Here is a 19,931-nt window from a genome sequence, read left to right as displayed (position 1 = left end):
TGTGTCATTCAAGGTTTGGTGCTTGGTTCCCTCTTAGTCTTTATCTGTCTAAATGATTTAGCCAGGATTATTGGAGCACTCTTCAGAAAGTGGAATGTTTACTAATGACATTGGTATAGTAACAAAGGGCCCAAACACATATATACCACAAAGCTAGGAGGATAAATAAGAACAACCTTACAACTGGTTCATAAGAAACATCTTAACCTATAATCTCTCAGTTTAAAACAAATAAAAATAACTTAAAAATGCAAGAAATAAAGATCAGTGGACACACAATAGACGAGGCTATATGTGTGATGATCCTAGGCACCCATGTGGGTAATAAGTTGAAATGTCACCAGGATATGGATAAGTTGACAAAAAGAAAATGTTTGGTTCTGCCTGCTTTGCAATTATAAATCTCTCTCATTGTGTCAACCAGCATAAAGGATTGCTAGCATACTGTAGTACTTTCATCCTGTAGTGTCCTATGGCATAATCTTCAGAGGCAGTGGAGTAAGGTCAAAAAATATTTATTCTACTGGAGATTAAGTTAAAATATTATGTAATGTTAATAACTGAACTTTTTGGTTTTAATAATTAGTGTTCGGCATATTACCACAACCACAGTAGTTGAAGTAAAATAATATCAATTCAAACTATTCATGCCTGTGCAGGATTCAGAGTAGAGTTTGGTATTCTGGTGCAAAAGTCTACAACAGGTTGCAAATGGACACGAGGCAGGAATAGATCACCTACAGCTATGACAAAACCTTTTTAGTCATTTCTTTAATTTTAACAAGTGATTACATTGAGTGATTTAAATTCTGCTTGACACATAATTTTCTTATTAAACAGGTTTTGGCTTTGCTAGTAGCATTACATAAATTTGTAGTTTGAGGTGATTAATACAGACAGCAGCTTAGTTGTATAAGAAGAGCAGTGTATTTTATTTAAATGTAGCTTCTCTCCCAGTTTACGTTTAAAGTAATCCAAAAGTAGTGCCCATAATTATCAGTGGCAGCAGATTAGCACTAGTAATAATTTGTTGTTGGCATACATTACAGAAGTTGCCTGCAGCAATTTCTTTGAGCTGTTAATGTAGATCTTCATGTGTTACTCATCCCAGAAAGCTTTCCTTCTTGTCACCTTATATAGGAATGAAGAAGTGCATAAATGACAATTAAAAAAACAATGAAACTTTTATTTTGAGGAAAATGTGTTGTCTTGAGTCCTGTTTTAATGTGGTGCATGACATTAGTTCATTCTGCTCTGTCTGTAGTAGATAATTACTGTCCATTGATACTTCATTTAAGTATTTTCTCATTTACTGTATCAGTGTATATACTGTCTGTATGGTAATATTAATGAAATTAGTGAACTTCATTTCCCCAAATGTTATTTTATTTGCCAGTATTTATTTTTTGTTGCAGTTATGTCCTCCTGAATTTGAACATCATGTGACTAAGGAGGAGGTGAGTTACTAATACACTTTGATGATGATTAATATTTTCTCTTCCTCCACTGTTACTGTGGGAATCCTATTCTGCAGAGTACACTTGGTGTAAGTTTGGTGATAGATTACACTGCTTTATTTCTACATTATTATGTACAAAATCTTCAGGACAACAAAGAATCCTTGGTATTTGAAATAGTTGTACCCAAGTAAAACACTACACGTTGATGTTCACTGAATGTAGTCGTGTAGTGTGTATCCAATTACACCCAAGTACGTCAAGTAGAAAGAGGTTCTGAACTGACCTATTCAGTCAATGTAGGGCATGTTGTGTAGTGGATGAGTGTCAGATTACAAATCCAAAGGTTCAAGGTAGTATCTCCAATGCCTCTCCCAAGATGTGACAGATGACAAGTTCCAGTATTGTGTTGAGTCTGCACTCCACTCTGATTTCCTTATAACTGACTGAGTAAGAAAATTCAAAGGCCAGAGGATGACAAGGGTCACTCCAGTAGGACCATTACTTGTAAAAGAGTAGTGTTCAAACCAACCTTCAAGTTGAGTTTAACATGGAGTGTGGATTCTGGTACAGTTTTGGATGTTTCATATCCAATTGGGAAGCGCCAGATGTGAGGTAGTTCCATGTTCCGTATATCATTCACAAGACTGATGTACAATATATACCTTGTATATCTGTTGTCAATTTTGAAGCGGTGTTAAAAATTGCAGAGAGCCCCACTGTTAGTGGGCTGAAGGCATAAACTGACAGTAGCAACTCCCTTGGGGCAGGGCTAAGTGTTTACTAGAATGACATTTAATGAAATGTAGTGTATTTGTAACAGTAGGCAAGGATCTTACATCAACTGCATGCAGAATGGATTGGGCATGAATGGAAATCACAAATATGGTAAAGGCTATAGTTGAACCATTCTGTCAGCCACCAGACTCAGCTGCTGAAGTAAATGATAACCTCAGCCAAAATTTGTGGTCTCCAGTACATGTGTATATGTGTATCCAAGTCATGTAACCACAGTTGTACGAGATTTAAACTGTGTCACAGTTGGTTGGGGAAATAACAACTTTAAAAGTTTTACAACTGAAGCTGAAAGTGAGATTCTTGAAACACACACACACACACACACACACACACACACACACACACACACACACACACAAATTGGAGAGATTCTGAGGAAGCAACACCTAATTCACAGTAGGTACAGAAGAAAGCAAATAATCGAGATAGGCAGATATTAACTGAAAAATATTTGGCTGCCAGAAGGACAATGAATTGTTACATACCATTCCAGTAGTGCCCCTTGAAAACACAGTGAACACACCTCTGGAACCTGAGCTATTTCCCCATACATGCCATGGAGTTGATGAACATCATCTTGGGGAATCAGGCCTCTTGGCAACATACATTGTGGCAGATGATATTCACTATGGCTGAATGGTGTCTGCATCAAGAGCCCATTATCGGAGTATATGGCATCAGGATGGATGTTTTACACATGAATCACATTCAGTTAAAGCAACACAGTGGCCATACTGATCTTGCTGCCTCAAGAGATGGGTGTAGATATTTCAATGTGGACAGTTACAATCCAAGTGTTTTCTGTATACAGCCTGTTCCATGATAAGAGAGACAGGCCAGAAGACTGGTAACAAAACAGTTTATTCAATACCTGATGTGTACTAGAACAGATGGAGATACATTTACAGTAAAAAGCCATTGTTTTTCATGGAACATATAGAAGATAAATTTTGAGTAGTAGCACATTTGAAAAAATGTGAAATGGGTCACTATTGATTGAAGCCTCATCTGCTTTACCATCTCAGGCACTTTGATCATTGAAAAGCTGGCTGCATACCTCTGACTGTTATTCCATATAAAACTCTGAATAGGGTTCTCTTTCAAAGAGACCTTCTACTCCAGGCAGAATAGGAGGTATGAACTAATTTAGAGCATTGCTGTGGACATTTTGTCCAACAGGTCCAAAAAGGTCAAAAAGATAACCAAATAGATAAATGTATTTCCATCTTAGATTTTGAAGGAAATATCCTACCAGAAAAAATTAAATTTATGGTGTAATGTGTGACATCAAACTTTACCTTCCACTGCCCATGATCTGTTTTTGATGCTTACATTGTGAACCTGTCATCCCACTGCACAACAGACCATAATTGCAGAATTTGTGGAAGATCACTTCACTAAGCTTGTCCTTACAAACAACTGCCTTTTATGCATAAATGTTATGGAACACTATCCACCACGTTCGTCAGTTGGCCTGTTATTAAAAATGAAAAAAACACAAGAATATAAAATAATGGACTGCCTGTCATATACTGAGCCAAGCAAAAAATAAAAATGCATGCCTCCAATCAATATGCAAATTATTCAGAAGATGCAACTGTCACCCTGCCTACTTCAGATTTTTTAAAACCAAATTTACCACCTGCTATAAGCCAAAAACATGTGACCAAAACGAAAAATTAAATGAAAGAGTGGGATAGCCCCCTTTGACTTAGTCTTTCAGATCCAGCAGGAGCCTCCTGGTGGATATGACAGGAGATCCCTTCAACTTAACAAAAGAGGAAGGACCTCTCCATGGTTCCTTCCTGCCAAAATATTGCTGGTGTACAGCCAAGTAGTAATCAATTACTAAGAGAGACCAAGACATTGGGCCAAGGGAATGTCTGGTTGGCGTCTTATACAGATCTACACCCTGAAAAATTACCTGCAGGAAAACAGCAAAATGAGAAGAAGAAGGTAAAACAAAAGAAAAGAACAAAATAAAGAACTAATTCGTAGGCCTAATGGAACTGAAAGTTGACAGCAGACTCTATGGACACTATGCCAAATGCACATAGGAAAAGTCAGTAGATCAGCATATGTCACATTTATAAATGCTGATCACACTGGCACCTTTTCAGTGATTTTATAATAGAATTGCCATGGCTATTGTTGCCACTTGGAGGAATTCTACAATTAATTACAAACTATCACACAGTATGTGCTGCAGTACGGGAATCAATAACTTCAAAGGCAAATCAAGTTTTCTAGAAAAAGAAATGTGATTGGAGTTAAGAAAAATATTGGTTAAATGCTTTGTGGCTGTGAAGGTGTGACATTGAAGAAGAGAAAAAGAACCAAAATTTAAGTATCCAAGATTTTGGTTTGGAAGAGAATAGAGAGATTAAAATGGGTCAGTAAAGAGAGGAAAATTTAAGTACTGGACACAGTAAAGAACAAAGAGCTATCATAATCCTGGTTAAGGAAAAGAAAGCAAACTGGTTGGAATCTATACCGTGTGCAAAAGGAATTCTAACAGCAGCTATTGGAGGTACAGTGAAAGGATATAAGAAACTAGAGATACTGAAAAACAGTTGGCCTGAAACAGAATCAGGTGAAGATAACAATGGTGTCAGAAACCTGCCAATTGGTGGAAAATCTAATGACAATGATGTCGATGATGATGATGATATTGGAGTACTGATGACTGTATACAGCCATGTTTTTGTACCATTGAAATCAAAATTGTTGTCATCATGAGTAGAATGACAAAACATGCCAAGAATTTAGGCATACTAGCGTAATTACATTTATGTTCTATTGAGAGAAACACATAACAATAACAACAAAGGAAACCTGTGCAGATATTTAATGGAAAAATTCTATGTGATATGTGAGACATAATAGAAAAGTTGGCAGTTCTCAGTTGTTATGTAACTTCGGAATGAATAAAATAACACTTCTCAGATAATTTTCGAGAACATTTCTTGTGGAGAAGCATTTATCTGGCTAAAAGAATTTTAAAAACAGTTTCGACTGCAAAACATTTATTTTAGTGGTAACTGGTTTTCGCCGATATTTAACCATGCTCAGAGCATCAAACTGAAACTGGTAACTGGTTTTGGCCAATATTTAACCATGCTCAGAGCATGCTTTCAAACTGAAATATGACATAGAAGGGATTTAGAGGGATGTTTGGTAATAACAGTAATATATAAGATACATCATATACAACAAATATTAAAAGAAGAAATTATACGCATGATAGCAGGTGGTGGCAGTGAATGGAGCAGGTGCTATAAATGCATGAATGGCTAAGGAGAGCAATGATGTTGCTTACATATGGGATGCTCCACCAACTGCATACCGAATTACATCAATGATAGGCCATGAAGCATACAGGACGTAAAAGTACACATTAAAGTATACACAGATTAGTTACATGAAAGCTAATAACAAATGAAGAAATAGATACATATTATAATTTAAAGTAACTACTGTAAACAGTATTTTGCCAATATGTGATAAAACTATCTAGATTGTATGCCAGCAAAGTTAGGTGTTAAGCAACACCAGTGATTCTCACGGAGACCACTTTGTTGTATTGATATGCGCGATCCAGCAGCAGGCTAAGGGTGGGCTAAGCCTGTGACAGGACTGGAGGAAGTTCTGGGTGGATGGATTGGATAAGTCTTGCATCTGGGAGTTCCACGAGGATATGATCCCTGTGACAAGGGTTGTTTTGGAAGTGGCATGGGGATGGAATAGGATGTTGTAGAGGTTGGCTGATGGAACATCCCATTAGGAGAGGTGAGAAGAATATTGTGTAGGATGTCTGTAATTTCATGACCTGATGGTAGATAATCAAAGCCCTGACTAAGGATGTGGTTCAGTTGTTCCAGTCTGGGCTGGTATTGCATGACGAAAGGGGCACCCCTTTTTAACTGGCTCTTGGGGCTGGAGAGAGGATTGGTGGGAAAATTTCAGGGGAGATCTGTCTGTGAACTAGGTGTGGGGGATAGCGATGGTGAAGGCCAGGGCAAAACCTTTAGCATAGTGGAAAGGGATTTCTTGTCAGTGCAGACATGTTGACCCTGGGTGGCTAGGTTGTATGGGTGTCACATGGGGGCGATGTATCTGCAGTGACAAGAGCTCCCTTCCCAGCATACTGAAGGTCTCACTAAGGTCATCACATACAGGCACTATCCCCCATACCTAGTCCACAAATAGATCTCCCTTGCCATTTCCCCACACACTCCTAATCCTCATTCAATCCACAAGAACCAGCTTCAAAGGAGTGCCCCCTTCGTCATACAGTGTCACCCTGGACTGGAACAACTGAACCACCTCCCTCCATCTCTCCCTCCCTCCAGATGTGATGATACTTTGAGCTGCAGTGGTGATGGCATTGGCTAGTATTGCAAAAGTTTAATTCATTATAAAAGTTTGACTAATATAATTTCTCTTTCCACATCCAAACATCATAGAACACAAATAATTCACCCTGCAGTAAGCTGGTTATGCATCTATCTAAGTCTTATTTCCAGTGAAGCTGCGGGTAATTAAGGCATTTTACCATTATTTACAAGGAAAATTTTAGTAGTCATGTAAAGACAAATTTATGTATATTTACAGTGAGAAATACAGAAAAGAGAAGTCATATTTCTCATAAGTCTCTCTATATTTTAGGCAGCACTCTTTGGCATTTAATCAGATCCATACAAATTTAACTAGACATTTTTATTCTACATTTGGCAGGGAGATTTCTGGGTCAACAGTATTTCTAATACCTAGGTTTTCCAGACTTTGAATGAATCAGGTAGTTAATGTTAATATGTGGAGTTCCTTGAATTTTAAAAGGTCCACTGCACACATATTTGAACTTTGAAATTTCACAGTAGATTTAACTAGATTCTTTATGTTTTTTCTATAAGACTAGGCCTCCTATTTTAAATTTTGCAGTTATAAGATTTTTATCATTTCATTTGATCCTGTATTCCATTTGTTTACTCATTTGTACTCTTAACAACTCCTCTTTTTTGTCTAGTTCAACCACTTTATTAGGTGCAAAACCTAGAATGTCTTCACCTAAACTTCTGGATTTTATTCTCAAAAAATTTTTGTCAGGTGTAAAATCGAGTGATTCATGCATTTGAGGATTCATATGGTCTCAGAATCAACTCTAAATTTACTCCATGTATCGTGATTATGGTGACTATGTTCTTCACAGTCCACCTGACTCGTGCACGTGGTGTTCAGTAGGATTGATCACCAGGTGCTATGCAGAAATGTTAATAATTTTTGTGCCGTTCTTTTCCATCCCTTCTTTCCACAATTTTATTATGAATTGGTATCCAGTGTATCATAAAATTTCGTTTCCCCATTTTTAAAATAATAAATCATTTCACCAAATGTTGCTTTCAGTTTCCCTTTTCTTAGAAGATACTGTTCAACAAATTGAGAAACACTTTGAAAGCCATCAGTATACATGTAAAAATTGACTACTGCTTTAGGTATGGCTACTTAAAGGCTACTAATCCGAAGATGTTGTTTGGTTGTATGCTTTCAAGAACCTCCCAAAACAAATCTTAATTCACAGATAAATCATCCTAGGAATTTTTTTTCTGTCTCAGTTTGATTTTGTCTGAAAGTTTGTTTGGTTTTTCCTACCACAATATCATCTGTGGCATATATTTAGTATTGTGTTAAGTGCAGTTTTGCCCATGGTTTCTTTCCCTTTGGATCAGTTACAGTTTCATTTTTTTGAACTGACAGCAACTTTGGTGGCTTAAAACTTATAATTTCTTGTTATATGAGTCCCTTGAGGAGTGTTTTCATCAATCTTCACTTAGGATGTCAACTTTGAAATCATACTTTTTATGGGGTGACAATTACTGAACTGTGTGAAATAAAGACATCATAACTTCTGTACAGCTTGTGTTAGGTTGTTCAGATTGCATGGTTGAGCATGGGGTGTGATGGGAATTAGTATGTGTATTGTTATCTTGGTTTCGCAATGAAGCCCACTTTCGTTTGGATTGGTTGGTTGATAAGCAAAATTGTAGCATTTTGGGGACTGAGAATCCACATTTCATGGTAAAGAAGTCTCTTGACCCTAATGGGTTACTGTATGGTGTGCAGTATCCAGTCATGGAATAATCGGTGAGATATTCCTTGATGGCGCAGTGACTACTGAATGCTACACAAAGGCTTTGGAAGGTGATTTCTTCCCCATTATACAAAGTGACCCTCGATCCCATCGAAGCAGGAGTGTGTTTGATGTCCTGGAGGAGCACTTTGGAGACCGTATTCTTGCTCTGGAATACCCAGAGGCCGCTGGCTTGGGCCTTGATTGGCCATCATATTCTCCAGATCTAAATACATGAAACTTCTTTGGTGCTATATTAAAGACAAGGTCTACAGCAATAACCCCAAAACAATTTCTGAGCTGAAAAAAGCCATTTAGGAGGTCATCGACAGCATTGATGCTGCAATACTTCAGTGGGTCATGCAGAATTTTGCTGTTTGTCTGTGCCACATAATCGCCAATGATGGCAAGCATATCAAACACATTATAACCTAAATGCTAATATCTGTAGTGATATGTACTTCTGAATAAAGTGTGTGCACACTGTAGTTTGTAATTAATTTATGTTTCTTTCATACAGTTCAGTAATTGTCACTCTGTATGATGCTCATTAGTCTCTATTATGCGTATCCAGTTTTTTTCCAGCCACATATTCCAGCCTTTGTTCTTTGTTCCTTTAAACTTACTTCAGTATTTAGGAATACCTCATTTGCAATTCTAATACCATCATTAACAGTTTGCTTATATTTTGTGATGTGTCATTAATAAGTTTTATTTTCACCAGCTGCTCATGGACTTTGTGCAGCACTTTTTGTTGCTTTATATAACTCCTCTTTTGTATTGAGTTGCTTTATGTTATAAACACCCTTCCCTTTCTTGTTGCATCTCTTAATTTCTCCTTCACTTCCCTCTTCATGTCCTCCTTGTCACACTGCCTTAAACCCCTGTGTAGGTTATTAATTTGTTCTAACCTATCCTGATTCCTGACAGATCATTGTAATGTCCTTTATTCTGAAGTGAGATAGACCATTGTTATAGCACATTATCTCTTTAATTACTTTGTATATTTGTTCACATCTGGTTTCTGTAAAGCAAACCCATTGTTGCTGTAGCTGTTTTGATCTCACATACAGTTGGTCACTGTCCACCACTCATTCCACTGTTCAGGGGCACAGCTATTGTAGTGACATGTTTCTGATAATTTGCTGGCACCAGCTTGATATCTATTGTTGTGATTTTTAACACAGTATTTTCTGTCTGTCATAACTATGTCTCTTAATTGTGGTCCGAGAAAGTCTTTCGATGTTTTTCTGACTGATATTGTATGTGGTCTTTAGTGTTCCTCATTATCTTCACTGCAATTACATGGTCTTATCCTCTCCCATACGTTGTAAAATTATATCTGCCATTTCCACTACCTCTATGTATAAATTGACTCAGAATCTATCATTTTTATTCTGTTTATTATTCTGATGGAAATCATGATTTTTATGCTAGTTATCTTTTCAGTTCACATGTTCCAAAATGACACAAACCTTTTGTGGTTACTGCCTCTGTGTTTCTTGGAATATTGAGGGAATTTTTCTGAAGTTCCCAGACAATTTCAGATTCTGAGAGCCTACTTCCAAGATGTGCTAATTTTTGGTACAAATTTTCGCAAAACTTTCATAGTCTGTCTTCCCTGGACATCATAAGTGCTGGTCATAATAGGCTTCAGACCAGTATTCATTAAAAACCACTGTTTGAAATTATTGAAAGTTTTCCTGTCTATAATCAAATTCAGAGCCCAATGTTTTGCATCTCCCACAAGAATACTCACTTATTGCAATATTAATCTTTTTTTTGTTAGTCATATTTCCATGAACTACTTTGGCAGTGTAGTTATGTAGCTGCATTTCTGTCTGGTATCACCTAGTAGAGTTCCTCACCCTCATTTACCATTCTGTAATTCCCCAGTCCACGCATCACATACTGCTACTGTTCTTGGGTCCATTTCAGCACAGTTATTTTGTCACAAATTACAATTTATGTTTTTCAGTGTGTGTTCTCTACCCTCCCTTTTAATTTATTCTCCTCTTATTATAATATGAATATAAATTAATGCTGCTAGACCCTGAATAAATATAGTGTCTGGTCAGGGAGGTTCCACATAATGCCCCTATACTGTATTATTGTAATAGCAAATTAGTGCTACTGTTTACAGAATTTGTGACTGTGATCATGTAACTAATGAATTATAAGCTATTTTACTGCTGGTTTTGGCTTCAAAACAGAACATTATTTTATACAGGAGAGTAATCTTTTCTGTACATTACAACAGTCTTAACTGTAAGTCTTCGCTAAGACACTGTCCGTCAGGTATTATTTTTTGTTCATTCACAGCATAAGTGTGTTATCTCTGGATTAGTGCCCTCAGAGAAACTGGTATATGCATTTTTATTCATGCCATCTGGATTCTTTATATGTGAGTGTAGCTGCTCACTCATTAACATAGAGTAAAAATCATAAAAAGAGACTTGCAAATTGTTGCACATTTAACAGTGGTGAAATATGAGGTCCACTTGACTTTTTGAGGTCCAACATAAAAACTTCATAGTTTGCTGTAAGTGCAACATATATTGTTTCAATGTACATCTTGTTGATTCACAGCCGACTGCAGTGGCCGAGCGGTTCTAGGCGCTACAGTCTGGAATCACGTGACTGCTATGGTCGCAGATTCGAATCCTGCCTCGGGCATGGATGTGTGTGATGTTCTTAGATTAGTTAGGTTTAACTAGTTCTAAGATCTAAGGGACTGATGACCTCAGATGTTAAGTCCCATAGTGCTCAGAGCAATTTTTTTTGTTGATTTGCAATTTTGTCATATCCTGTGAGACTACTGTTCTATAGTTTGCCGTAAATAGTATGTCTCATATAAAATACTCCTCATTGTACCAATTCTAGTCCAAATCCTGGAATAAAAATTGCTGTATCTGCAGCAACAAGTAACATGAGATAAATATTAAATACTTCTGCTAACAAAACTCACTTTTCAACCTAATGTAACAAAAAAAGAGTATTACTTTGCATAGTTAAAACTTAACAGAAATTTAATCAATGACTTATAGTGGAACTGAACAGACTACTAGGTAATTTTGTAGTCACAGGATTCTAAATTACCTGGAATTTGAAGATTGGCTGCTGAGTGTTGTTTATAAGGAGAGGCAGAGACCAGTGTCAGAACTGGTGAGGTGTGGAGCCTGTTGACCTCACAGAGTCAGCAGCAGACACAGTCAGAACTACGTAATGTATCAGTGTCTTGGGCTGTTTACTTGCAGCAGAGACTGCTGAGTCCATGGTGAACTGACTGGTCTGTGTAATTCGCAGTAATGTATTGAATTTGGGGAGCATTGTGTATATCCAGTGACTGGGTCAGTAGCTGCTTGTATCGATTTTTGTTGATTCTCCTTGTGTGTGAGTGGCACGACCGTTTACCTACTGCAAAATTTACTACCACCTGTGATGAGGTAGTGAATCTTGCCCTATCTATAATGTCAACATCTATAGATGGAAAGGATACAAAATTCCTCCTTCTCATAGATGTCAAGTATGCCTGTAAGTTCACTGGCTCCTGTACAGCATTTAAAATAGTGCTGGCTTGTCTTCTGGAGACTGGTCTTCTACTGGTGGCACTGCTATCATTGTTTTGCACTCCAGTGGTGGAGGGGTTGCTGTATGGTGCAGAAGATTGACTCTGCATTTTTAAATCTTCTTCTGCTGGAAGTAGGGTTTTGGTGTTGAGGTCTGGCACTAGCTGCAGAGCTACTGATGGCTCATATGTTGCTGCTGACAGTACCTGTGGTGCTAGAACTTCAGAGGATCATTGGAAGCACACCTGTTTCATGTGATCCAATACAGTTTTAGCCTGGGCATTGATAATTGCCATGGGTACTTGTTAGGTTAATAGTAGTTGCTAGGGACTCTACAGGACTGCTGCCCAAATCCCCTGCATGGAATGCTTAACAAGTTTTCAGTCTTGATCGTTAGCTGCCTTACTCCAGGATGTGGATCAGTATCCATGGCTGTAATCTGTGCAGTAGTTCTGCAGTGGCCTTTCTATTGATGACACTTGTGTGGTATGTGATTGAAAAATAGTGAGGTGCCTGCTGGGCTTTCTTCTTGCAGTATGTAGTTCATGTATGGGCCAGACATTATACATGCCCAGCGGAAGTTGGATGGAGTGCTGCCACTGGTATGTGTTGAATGCCATTAATTCTATTGATTTTGTGGAACCCAGATGATGAAATATGAAAATATTTATCCCAAACAATTATCTTTGGTAAGCTTTGAATAACAGTAAGTTTCTTAGGGCTCAGACAGAAAGTCTGTGCTGATTTGGATGATGTGTGGATGACATAATGAGAGTAGGACATTGAGACTATTACAACCATCCACATATGTCTCTGGAATGTCCTGTGAAGTCCATATGCACCTACCCATGTGCTGTAACTCATTGCAAGGGTGCTAGTTGCGATTTTGTGCACACTGCACTATACTGGTTGGTGTTGATTGTGTTATTTGATGCCGAGTCAATACTTATAATCACATGCTAGCTGCTTCATTCTGGTTATACTACATTGACCTTTTTGTAATAAAGGTAGGACATCCAGTCAGAGAACCTGATCCATAACCATACCGTCACCATCATTTACTGATGGCAAGAATAGGAGTACTTGTTTTATCCATAGTTGGTGGCAGATGGAGATGTGGTTTCTTTCTTGTAGTCAAATGAATTGAAATCTGGGAGGCCAGCCTTTGAGAGTGCACCAGAGGATCTGCCACCTGTGTCACTGTCAGTGGGATTCGAGAGCTACTGAAGGCTGATCTTAAGATTGACAGCATATTTGCACCAGTCTGCTGAATCCCTCCTATCGACCTCCTGGAGGCCACGAGAGTGCATTTGCATCGACATTGTGGCACTCACAATGAAGAAAAAAACCGTCATAGTGGTAAATGCTTAGTAATAGAGCACATTGCTTCAGATGCTGTACTGTTTGTTGAGTGTTAAGTCATTCAGGCAAACAACTGGCAGAGGTGGTTTGTGGTTGGTGACAAATTGAAAAGTAGTTCCCAGCAGGAACTCATTAAATCTCTGGACATTTACTGATGTACCCCATTTCCTTCTCTATTTGTGAATAACTCTTTTGAACATGGATCGGGTGGTCTGTTGATGGCTGTGATCTCCAGTGAGTGCTGATCTAGAGGCTTATACACTTTTGACAAATCTCTGTTGGAATAGCTGTCACTTCTTGCTAGAAGTGAAAATTGATAATGCAGTTTTGGAAATGGTTATATGTCAGCTGTGGCTTCATGACCTATAGTAATCTTGATATCATCACAGATTCAGTGTGAGCCATCTTGTTAGTGAGCTATAACCATCAGCAAAGTCCAGTGATGTGATGAAATGTGCTGTAATGCAACCTCAGGCTGTTTGGCAGTTTAGTTCTTGCCACTAGAGGTGTGGAACAATGTAGTAGTGGAGGAGGGCCTAATGGAGTGTAGAACTTTGCTGATAGAAAGGTTTCTGTGAACCCAATGTGGATTTGGAATGAACTGTCTTTCTGGTGATCTGTAGGTGTATCTGCAAACACTCTTGCCTGACACTGTTTTTGATAGTGTCAACAGTATCTATTTTTTTAAGGCTCTGAGCACTATGGGACTTAACTTCTAAGGTCATCAGTCCCCTAGAACTTAGAACTACTTAAACCTAACTAACCTAAGGACAGCACACACATCCATGCCCGAGGCAGGATTCGAACCTGCGACCGTAGCGGCCACGCGGTTCCAGACTGTAGCGCCTTTAACCACTTGGCCACACCGGCCGGCATCTATTTTCATAGTCTGCTGCAAATACAAGGTAGCTCAACTGCACCAAGTCATTAAGGGAGCTTGGCGATGGACATGTACACACAGTGTATGCACACATACTGTGGGAATGATGGCGGAATTGTTTGGGCAAAGGAGAAGCTATTGGTGACGTGGGTTAGCCTGTGTTATTGGGGAGTTGTCATTAGCATTACTGTCTCTGTGGTATGGATCTCTAGCCTTAGAGTCTACTGCTGGTTGAAGGTATGTGCTATGGCTAGTACAATTTTTAACTGCGATCAGATAGCTACAGTGTTCTACCCATAAGTTGTTGTTCATGTTGCATCTTGTACTAGTCTGTCTTGAATGAGCACATCACCACATGATTCTCAGCAGTGATCTTCTGTATACTGAAATTTAAAATGCCAACTGATACTTTGGAGTCATATGGCCCACTGCAAGTAAGACTGGCTTGGTCAGTATGCATAGTAGAAAAAGAGCAGTCTTTCAGATGCCACATGCTCTTATAATCTTTCAGATACCACATGCTCTCGTTGGTTGTAGCAACTGCTCAATTTCATCTGCTTCTACATCTGCATGATTCCTCTGTACTTCAAAATTAAGTGCATGGCAGAGGGTTCATTGAACCACCTTTAGGCTACTTCTCTACCGTTCCATTCTTGAACAGGGCATGGAAAAAATTGACACTCAGATCTTTCTATGCGTACTCTGATTTCTCGTATTTTATTGTGATGACAATTTATCCTCATGTAGGTGGGTGCCAACAAAATATTTTCATTCTGTGAGGAGAAAATTGGTTCTACCACAGCAAGAAATGCCTTTGTTTTACTGAAGCCCACACCCAGTTTGGGTATGATACTGTGGCACCCTCTCTCCTATTTCCTGATGATACAAAATGAGCTGCCCTTCTTTGCACAGTTTCAGTGTCCTTTGTCAATCCTATCTGATGTGCATCCCACACCTCAGAGTGATACTCTAGAAGAGGGCAGACAAGCAGAAGTGTAAGCAGTCTGTTTAGTAAACCTGCTACATTTTTAAGCATTGTGTCAAATAAATCAGTCTTTGGTTTGCTTTCCCTACAACATTATCTATGTGATCATTCAATATAAGTTACTGCTAATTATAATTCCTAAATATTTAGTTGAGTTTTCAGCCTTTAGATATGTGTGATTTATTTTGTAACAGATATTTAACAGATCCTTTTTAGTGCTCATGTGGATAAAGTTGCACTTTCCATGATTTAGAGCCTATTTTCAGTTTTTGAACCATGCAGATACCTTGTCTAAATCATTTTGCATTTCGTTTTGGTCATATGATGACATTACATAACAGTAAATGTCAGCATCATCTATAAACAATCTAAGAAAACTGCTCATATTGTGTCCTCAATCATGTATATAGATCACGAATAACAGAGGGCCTATTATACTTCTTTGGGGAACACTACATACTACTTCTGTTTTACTCAATGACTTTACATTATTAGTACAAACTTTGACCTTTTCCTTTCTGAGAGGAATCCAGTCACACAGTGACGATGACTCTCCGTAAGCATACAATTTAATTAGAAGTCACTTGTGGGGAATGGTGTCAAAAGCCTTCTGCAAATCTAAAAATATGTAATCAATTTGACAACCTCTTGTCAACAGCACTTATTACTCTGGGAGAATAAATAGCTAGTTGTGTTTCACAAAAAATATGTTTTCTGATTTATAATATTCAAGTACAGTATATGTTCCAAAACACCACTGCAAATTGACGTTAGTGATTTCTTTTGAGTCATTAGTCTTCTTATTGGTATGATGTGGCCTGCCATGAATTCCTTCCTGTGCCAACCCATTCATCTCAGAGTAGCATTTGAGACCTACATCCTCCATTATTTGCTAGATGGGTTCCAATCTCTGTCTCCCTCTACAATTTTTGCCCTCTGCAGCTTCCTCCAGTACCATGGAAGTCATTCGCTGATGTCTCAACAGATGTCCTATCGTACTGTCCCTTCTCCTCATCAGTGTTTTTCCTTTACGATTCTGCACAGAATCTCCTCATTCCTTACCCTATCACTCCACCAAATTTTCAGCATTCGTCTGTAGCACCACATTTCAGATTCTTCAATTCTCTTTTGTTCCAGTTTTCTCACAGTCCATGTTTCACTACCATACAATGCTGTGCTCCAAACATACATACTCAGAAATTTCTTCCACAAATTAAGGCCCATATTTCATACTAGTAGACTTTTGTTGGACAGGAATGTCCTTTTTGCTAGTGCTAGTCTGCTTTTGATGTCCTCCTTGCGCCATTCATCGTTGGTTGTATTGATGCCTCAGTAGTAGAATTCCTTAACTTCATCTACTTCGTGACCATCAAGCCTGATGTTAAGTTTCTCACTTCTGCTACTTCTCATTGCTTTCGTCTTTCTTCAATTTACTCTCAATCCATATTCTATTCTCATTAGACTGTTCATTCCATTCAGCAGATCATGTAACTCTTCCTTGCTTTCACTGAGTATAGCAATGCCATCAGCAAATTGTATCATTGATATCCTTTCACTCCTGAACCTTCCTTTTATTTCCATCATTGCTTTTTCGATATATTGATTGAACAGTAGGGGCGAAAGACTACCTCCGTGTCTTACACCCTTTTTAATTTGAAAGATTTCGAATATCTTGCAACATTTTACATTGTTGAATGCTTTTTCCAGGTCGACAAATCCTATGAAAATAACTTGAATTTTTTTTTTTAGTCTTGCATCCATTATCTGCCACAACATCTGAATTGCCTCTCTGGTGGTACGGGTCTGTAATTCAGTGGATTACTTTTATTCTTGGGTACTGGTGCGACTTGTGCACCTTTCCAGTCTCTGGGTATGGTTGTTCCTATAAGTGGGCATTTGTGTATGTCTGCTATGTATGAAGCTATCAGTTTACTGTGAAAGCAATCTGACTGGTACACAATCTGGATTGGAAGTCTTTCCTTTCTTTAAGTGTTTGAAGCTGCTTCTCTACACCAAGGATATCTACTTCTATGTGAGTTATGTTGAGAGTAATTCTTGACTCGAATTCTGGAGTGTTTACTTCATTGTCTTTTGGGAAGGAATTTCAGAAAACCACGTTTAGTAACTCTGCTGTAGTGGCACTAGCATCACTAACATCACATTCGTAATTGCACTGTCAAGAGACTGACTGTCTTGCCACTGGTGTACTTTACATATGACCAGAATCTCTTTGGCTTTTTCTGCCGGATTTGAGACAGGGTTTCATTGTGGAAACTGTTAAAGGCATCTTCTGTTGCAGTTCTCACTAAATTTTGAGCCTCTGTAAAATTGTCAATCTTGAGGATTTTGTGTTGTTTTAAATTTCACATGTTTTTTTGTTCCTTCTGCAATAGTGTTATGATCTGTTTTGTGTGCCATGTCGGATCAGTATCATTTCTTTTTAATTCATTTGATATATATCTATCAGTTGCTGTCGATTCTATTTCTTCGAATTTAAACCACATGCGGTCTGTCTTTTGTAGTCAGATTGGAAGGAGTGAATACTAGCTTGTAGGAAGGTGTCAAGCAAATATATATCCGATTTTTAGGTAAGTGTGGGTTTGGTGGTTATGGTATTCACTCTAGGTACAAAACCTTGTGGTCACTAATTCCTGTACCTGTCATTGTTCTCCTTATGTAGTCAGGATTATTTGTTGCCAAGAGATCAAGTATGTTTTCGCAACCACTTTCACTTAGAGTCGACTCCTGAGCTATTGTGGCCAGTAGCTCTTTGAAGTAGGGGCTGCAAGTTCCTGCTCACAGGAAAAGGTTTGTTAGGACAACTCCATTCCAGGAAATACTTGCAGCAATGGCCTGTGTCACTTTTTCTCAGTGCAAGGTAATTATATGGGGGATTTCTACATACTATGGTCCATGTGGTTTCTGTCCAACATTGAGAATTGTGTTGATGTTTGGGCTGCATTTCAGCAATGGTTGTGGCTCTCTCAGAAGGAGTAGTATCTGTTGGTCTTGTTGTGCCTGTTGTTTCAGCTGCTGATCTTGTAGCCTTTCCTACTGCTGCCCTGGTTGCTTCTACTGCAGTTCTAAACTTTGGGAACAATTTACTTCATGACTTAACTACTGATATGGGCATTCTGACTTGTGCATAAACTTTGTGACAACTCATTCCTAAGATTTCTGTAGCCACAATATGCAACACAAGCTAAAATTAAGTTACATTTATTAGAAAAATATCACTTTTACAACACAACAAAATAAGTAAAATAAGCTAACATAACTAAAAGTGAATCAGGCACTATTACAATACCTTTGGAAGTGATTAGGAGATTTCATGACCTCGCGATTTTTACAACATGTAGATCAGGTTTGGAGCATGTCAGCATAGCAGAGACAGTGGCATGTGCAGTAAGATCTCAAAGGGGGTGTGATCAGATCAGGTTGTTTACTTTTGTGTTCATTGACAAGTAACATTTCTGTTGACCCACTGCAAAATCTACTGCCATGTATGCAGCAGCACGATACATTCAAAACACTGTCTTTCATGGTTGTAATACTGTGAGAGTGATTTCACTCACCTCTGTAGCCTTCACACATTCCACTCCCTGACACAGGTTGGCACACAATGTTACTTAACTAAGAAAAGCTGTAAAAAATCTGGCAACATTGCACATGTCCCTAGACTGCACCATAATTTTAAATAGTTTAAAGGCTGAAAGTTCATTTTATGGTTTGATTTTCTGCTACATAAAATAAGTGTTTTTAACAATATATTTCGTCTATTCTCAGAATAGCAGAATCAGAAAACTACTTCTAAGTCCCCAACTGCCAACTATAAATTTCTGTTTTATAGGATTCTACAGTTCTTCTGACAATGGAAACTGCAGGATGGAAGAATGACAATGTTATGAAAAGCATAATTGCTACTCACCAAATAGTGCAGATAGGCTCCACAAAAAGACTGTCAAACAAAGCTTTTGTCCAAACAGCCCTTCATCAGACACACACACACACACACACACACACACACACACACACACCACTTACACACATGACCAGACTGCCCTTGGGAGCCAGAGACTGTGGTCGTTTGTGTGTGTGTGTGTGTGTGTGTGTGTGTGTGTGTGTGTGTGTGTGTGTAATTCTGATGAAGGCCTGTTTGGCTGAAAACTATGTTTGACAGTCCTTTTGTTGTACCTATCTGCCACTCAGCATTTCCACTATGTAGTGAGTAGCATCTGTCCTTTTCCTAATATTATCAGTTTCTTGTGATGTATTTGCCCGAAAGTCCATGGGTGTAATGCTGCTACATTCTGGCTGCTAGGGCGGGTTGAGTAACTACACCCATGCTACAGGAATCAGGGTATCATGCTGGGTGCCACCAGTAACAAACAGCAACACAATTGGTTGTGCAGCTGCACCAATGCATGTCCACTGGCATGAACAGTGCAGAGCATGGCTCATGGGGAACGGTGGATATGTCAGTCGTATGCTTCCAGGAGGTCAGTGTGTCATTCATGTGACGATGCTGACATGTCTGATCACTCAAATATTGTGCCTGTTGAGCACAATGAACCAGCAGTACAGCCATGGACTAGTCTGTCTACAAATTTCTAGTCCATAGTGAAAACATTTCTACTTAAAGTTCAACTCTGATCTCTCATATGATTTCAGACTATCAGTCTATAGTTGCATAAAACATTGTCACTGAATCCTGAAATAATCAGTACTTAAACTGTTTTAATATGATTCAGTG

The 19,931-nt window shown here is 38.5% G+C and overlaps 1 protein-coding gene across 5 annotated transcripts in view; it reads left to right on the top strand.

Moving 5' to 3' along the window:
- The window catches only part of LOC126427296 (zinc finger protein ZFP2-like), a 276,401-nt gene that overhangs the window by 60,337 nt on the left and 196,133 nt on the right, over positions 1 to 19,931 (top strand). For all 5 annotated transcript variants that reach the window (XM_050089596.1, XM_050089594.1, XM_050089592.1 and 2 more), the window contains one exon: positions 1,416 to 1,457. In XM_050089596.1, coding sequence (XP_049945553.1) covers positions 1,416 to 1,457 — 42 coding nt within the window. The remainder of the gene's footprint in view (positions 1 to 1,415; positions 1,458 to 19,931) is intronic.

The sequence above is a fragment of the Schistocerca serialis genome, chromosome 11 (genome assembly GCF_023864345.2).
Source record: "Schistocerca serialis cubense isolate TAMUIC-IGC-003099 chromosome 11, iqSchSeri2.2, whole genome shotgun sequence".
NCBI lineage: Eukaryota > Metazoa > Arthropoda > Insecta > Orthoptera > Acrididae > Schistocerca > Schistocerca serialis.
Note: the sequence above shows the minus strand (reverse complement) of the source record. Positions and strands in the feature narration are given on the sequence as shown.